A 6,283-nucleotide genomic window follows, 5' to 3' on the forward strand; every position below is an offset into this window, starting at 1 on the left:
GAAAACAAATAGTATGTGTGGAAGCAAAAGAGGTTTGTCCATGTTGTTTCATGGATAATCATAGTCTGCTTCAATGCCCTTGGCTATATACAAAATGTCCACAACGAGGTTGCACCGGCATTAGGAAGGTAAAAGAGTCGATACCAGAGAAGATAAGGTATTTGGAATATGAGTATGCTAAATGTACGGGAGAAGCACAATGTTTGGAGGATGCAATGAAAGATGCAATCAAACAAGAAAAAGTTGAAGAACTCTGTCAGGACTTGAAACTAAAAGGAAAGGTGGAGTTTGAATGCACCAAAGGGATTCCGTGTGAAACTAAGGGTTGTTATTTCTTTATGGAAATGCACCGGTCAAGTGCAAAGAAAACATTTGGAAAACGTTACTGGAGATGCCTTGAGTGTGGAACGATAGCATGGGCTGAATAAGTGTTGTTATGTTTTAGTTCAATCAAGAGTTTGAATATCAATTGATGTAATGTGGTTTTTATAATTAGCATGTGTGTGTTGGATTTTAAATGTGATGAGCCTGATGTATTATGCTTCTACAATAAATAATAATATTTATTTTCATATTCATATGATTAGTGATTACATTAAGCACGTGCAACCAGCCTTTAAACCAATAGGAGACCCTATTGGACGAGTTATGTCTCGTGAGGGTTTACAGAGAGATATACCCACAAAACCTATCTTTATTTAAATTCTTTACTCTTCATCTGATGATACGGAGGCTGAATCTTCAAAGGGGGAAGGGTTATACTCTGAGAAACTGTTTTTCAAACCACATGGCAGTTAAAAAATCTAAAAGGTTTCCCCTCATTCTTTTTATAACTATCCATAGAAGATTGCTCCTAAGACAAAAGAAAACAATATCAATTTACAATTAAATTACTAAACAGTTCAGTACACATACACAAAAAAATGTTGGATAGGTAACCGGTAAAGTTTCTTACGATTTCAGCAGGTACTGCAGCCCTCCATAAATATAACGATCTCTGTGTCGATACATATACTTTCACGTCTGAAGTTATAACGTTTAACCTTGTTTTCAGATACTTAACCATGCGTTCGTTCGGATTCCCGTTGTGTATAGTCAACTTTTGCAGCAAGTGTGTAGTCTAACAAAGTCGGGAATATCCAATGTCTGAGAAAAATCTTGTGCAATTGTAGTCAACTTTGGACAGATACCATCGGCTAAGAAGTAACCCATATTGTATAGGTGATCGTTGATGACATAATTGCATGGAGGTGCTACATCCTTTAGCATGTTATCAAAAAGGGGTGAGTGTGCCAACACATTCAAATCGTTGTTTGATCCAGGCATTCCAAAAAAGGCTTCCCAAAACCACAAATCATATGATGCCACCGCCTCTAATACCAAACTACTCTCTTTATCTTTACCTCGGTAAGTTCCTTGCCAAGCTACCGGACAATTCATCCATGGCCATTGCATACAATCAACACTACCAAGCATTCCAGGAAAACCTCGGTCGGCATTCTCAGCTAGCAACCTCTGAACATCTTCAGAAGTGGGTTCACGCAAATATCTTGCTCCAAAAGTCATGCAAACGATGTGGCAAAATCTTTTTATATACTTGTATATTGTGGTAGCACCCATACGAGTGTAATCATCAACACTATCAGCTGGAGTACTTTTGCATAAACATTTCATCACCGCAACCAATTTCATATGCGGAGAATGCCTCATAGTACCGGTTGCATCCGGACGTTGATGTCATTCCGGGTCCATTTCAAGCAATTTTCCTAACAATTTCTCGAATAAGTCTTCACTCATGCCTAGACGTTGTTTGAATTGTCTATAGGTATAACCGATTCCAGGCGTAAAATAATCATTCATCATTTTGGCATCATGCCACACTCGATCACGCGTTATTACACTACGTGTCTGTACCTCCTTTGGTATAGGTTGTCTAATAATACGCAATCGTTCATCCAAATATAGTTGTGTAAACATTAGCAAAGCTTTCTCTTCTTCATCACTATCACTAGAGGTATCCAAATAGATTCCATATTTAGTTCTCACATAAGAACGCATTAGACTCATTATGCACCTTAACACACAAAAAAAACACTATCAATTTGTGTATACCATACATAAATATAAGTCTACATTGAGATGGTAGTTTACATTCATTTCATTCAACATAAATCAAGACACACAACAAATAATCATGGATTTTTCACTAAATATATGTTTCAATAACGTTATTGAATTGCATACTACATACCTAACCAACCTAATATCAAGAATTTCATCAAAATTAAAATCAAAAGCAAATTAATTTGAAACCCTAACATTAGAATCACTCACCTTTAGATGATTTTTTGGATGAAATTCGAAATTGAAGAATGAATTTGTTTCACCTTGTAGTAACCATCAAACCCTTTTAATCTAAGCAATTGAATCGCAATGAATCAACATGAAAATCGAAAGGGGTTAAGAGGGTTTTGAGAGGATGAAAGGAATAAAAGAAGAAGAAATAGTCGACTGAACCAAGTTATGTGTTCTTAAACCTATGAAACGCGTACTTAGTACTCGTTTTTTGGTCAAGTCAACGAGTTGACTTATATGGGTACTGAGTACGCGTTTGGCACTATTCATACGGGTACTGAGTACGCGCGCTTCGTGTAGGGAAGGGATGAGAGGATACCATAGCAAGATTTCCTTTCATGTGCCATCCCTTCCCTGCATTTGAGGGATATGGAAGGGATAACTAGCTAGCTCTTACAAGACGAGGACACTTAATTAAAATATTTTATTTATAAAGGATTATATTATTATTTGCTAGTATAATTATCGGGCCGCAAGTTATAACCCCAAAGGTGTCACTATCCATATACAAAAACTCCAAAAAAACAAATTGTTCACAAAAACCCCATTTAACATAAATTGTCTATATTAGCCTTTTAATTTAAATCATCTCAACAAAAATAAAAAAACAACCTCACCTTTAATTTTAAATCACCCCAACAAAAATAAAAATCAACCCCACCATTAATTTCTATTATATTATCACCACCACAAAATAACACCACCAGCAGAACCACCACTGTGCCGCCACCACTGACCACCGCCGTCGCCAAAAACAACCACTGTCAACCGCCGCCGCCCCGACCACCACCATCACCACCTCCACCGCCGCCAACCACCCGCCCACCACCTCCACCGCCGCCAACCACCACCGCCACCACCACCACCACCGCCAACCTCCACCGCCCCACCTCCACCACCACCACACCGTCACCACCCACCGCGCCAACCACACGCCACCACCCACCGCCAACCAACCACCACGCCACCGCCTCCCCACCACGCCACCACGCGCCCCGCCGCCGACAACTACCACCTCGCCACCACCACCACCGCCACCCAACACAGCGCCACCACCTCCATCCCCGAAAACCACCACCGCGCCACCGCCGACCACCACCACAGACCACCACTGTCGCCAACCACCACCACCAACACCACCATTATCGCCGACCACCGCCACCAACCAGTCGCCACCGCCACAAAAAATGAATTTCATTGATCAATATTCAACAAAATAAGAAAAAAATGATGAAACCAAACAGAAAAAATGATGAAACCAAAATTGGTTTCACCAAAACTAGATGAAACCTAATTAGGTTTCATCATTTTTCACATATTGTCATTTCGCCAACACAACTTCAATGATGAAACCAAACCAAAATAAACTAGGCAAAAATGACCAAAACAAAACAGATAAAACCTAATTAGGTTTCATCATTTTTCCACATATTGTCATTTCTCCAACACAGCTTCAATGATGAAACCAAACCAAAATAAACTAGGCAAAAATGATGAAACCAAATTGGTTTCATCATTTTTCCACATATTTTCATTTCACCAACACAAACTTCAATGATGAACTGAACCTCCAATAGATGAAGAAAAAACTGGTTAATACAGGACGAATATATTTGGTACTATAACGTGCCCAGGATAAGAAGCCCACATAAACCAAAAGATCTGATTAAATATAGATAGTTGGCTTGCATAATACAATTTAATGTCTAAAGCATAATAAACTGAACACAAATTGGAGAAACTACTAATTCAAAAAACAGACAATAATCGTAGCACGGTAATGACATTGAAGTATATATTCAAGGAAGTCAGTCTCTCTCTCTACCGAATTTCTGCTTGTTTAGTGGAGCTCTGGAGCTTATGCTTCAGATATATGGATTCCTCAGTACTTAAATATTGATGGTATAGTTAGTCTATGGTAAATTGCTAATGTCGTAAAACTTCAAGTGATACTGTAAGCAGAAGGAAACCCTATACCCGGATAGAATCTCTTACTATATTACCCAATAAGGCATGAATCCTGCAAAGACGTGACTAAGAACTACGACATTTTCCAAAAAAAATGATGCAGAAAACAACATCAATAATTTTATACATGATGGAGCAGCGACGGACCTCATTGCATATACAGGAATTGTTTATTAAGTATAAAGCATCTTTGGCAAGGAGAAGTTCAAAATTTATGCCTAACTACTATTACTTTCTGAAATTCATAGATTAGTATCTAGCAATTCAATCCACAATAATATGTACAGACTTAAACAACAAATTTCTTATTAGGAAGTGGTTAAATTATGATCAGGTTACATGTATTACCTTAAGGGATAAAATCCCACTTCCTCTGCAACAAAAACTAAACCACCAGATAACCCTCTCCATACATCTCCACGATCAATCAAGCAAATCCACCATGGTTTTCCTTCTCGGAAACCTCTATGGCAACCTCAATATCATCGCATCCTCAATCTGGATAGGTAAATGAGTTGCCTATACCCGGATAGAAACTCCTGCCTTTGTAATGTCGTGACCGTTCCGTAGGATCTCTCCAGCTGAAGGATTTGAGAAACAAGCTAACATTCTTAAGAAAGTGGATTTTCCTGCACCATTTTCTCCTGTTAACACGAGTGCACCTCCGTCATGGACTGATGCATTAATGTTTCGAAGAATTAGTTGGGAATTTCTCATGCATGAGACATTGTTTAGCAGCATTCTAGGAAGTGGTGGTTTTCTTATAAACATTTTAACTCCAAAACGTCATCAACCTAAAAAAGTAAAACACACAAATTGAGAATGAAAACATAAAAAAACACAAAACCCCAACTCAGAAATCAAATTCCCTCAAAAATCTAATACAATTGAAAACACAAACCCCAAACTCAGTAAATCAGATTCCCTTAGAACTTCAAAACAAATGATGAAAACACCAGTCACCAATTTATATTTCAAAATTGAACAACGTCATAGTATAATGAATCCAATTACTTCAAAAGAACAACACAAATTAAAGATGATGGAAACCAAAATTGGTTTCATCATTTTTCCACATATTTTCATTTCACCAGCACAAACTTCCATGTCTGTGTCCGTAACTTTTGTAAGTTAATTAACCTAAATACATCAAATTCTCAACAACTGAAATGTCTATTTCATTTCTATCAACAACTGAAATGTCTATTTCATCTCCATTAAAAGAATTCATCATCAGTTCACTCCATAACATCTCAAGCCATCACCTTCATCATATTTGTAGCTTCATAATCCCTGCAACTCATCATAACCTAAACTAATAATCACAACTATCAAATGCAGTTTCAAGGACATCTATAACTCTATCAATTGATATACTACATCTTAGTAAATATCTTTCTAGGTCCAAAACCCATTTACCAAACAGCAGCAGCAACTCAATCTTCTAATTTGTTAAGAAACATAACAATCTCTTCCACTATTTCAACTTAAAATCAGATCCCTCTTCTTAACTCATCAGAGATTCAAATTCATCAACATCCTTTTCTCAATCATCTCCTTCTTAATCAAACCCCTCTCCCTAAATTTTGCAGATAGATCAATATCAAAGAAGAACCCTAGTTTCTTAATTTAGGGAAGATTATAAACCATAATTCTCTATGAAATTAAAATTAAACTTCATACTACCATCTCTACTTCAAATCAGAACAAACCCACTTTAATTCTAACAAACCATTGAGATTTAATAAAAAAGAATCAATCAAAACAGAAACCCTAAATTTGACCTCCGATTTACCTTTTCTGTGAATTCTGATTTCAGTAATCGATTCAACAACATCACTCTCAATCAAAGCAAAATTAAACTACAGAGATACGAATTACAATGAAGAACTAAAGAGGTTTGATGCACTAACCCCTTTTTAAGAACCACGATCTAGATTTAATCCTCTTTCTCAACTAT

At 37.2% G+C, this 6,283-nt stretch overlaps 1 protein-coding gene across 1 annotated transcript; it reads right to left on the reverse strand.

Annotated features, from left to right (window-relative positions):
* Nucleotides 1-1,095: 1,095 nt before the first annotated feature.
* On the reverse strand, nt 1,096-1,710 carry LOC113272013. Its single transcript, XM_026521930.1, has one exon. The coding sequence runs from the start codon at nt 1,708-1,710 to the stop codon at nt 1,096-1,098; it is 615 nt and encodes a 204-aa protein (XP_026377715.1).
* Nucleotides 1,711-6,283: the final 4,573 nt, after the last annotated feature.

The sequence above is a fragment of the Papaver somniferum genome, chromosome 4 (assembly GCF_003573695.1).
Source record: "Papaver somniferum cultivar HN1 chromosome 4, ASM357369v1, whole genome shotgun sequence".
NCBI lineage: Eukaryota > Viridiplantae > Streptophyta > Magnoliopsida > Ranunculales > Papaveraceae > Papaver > Papaver somniferum.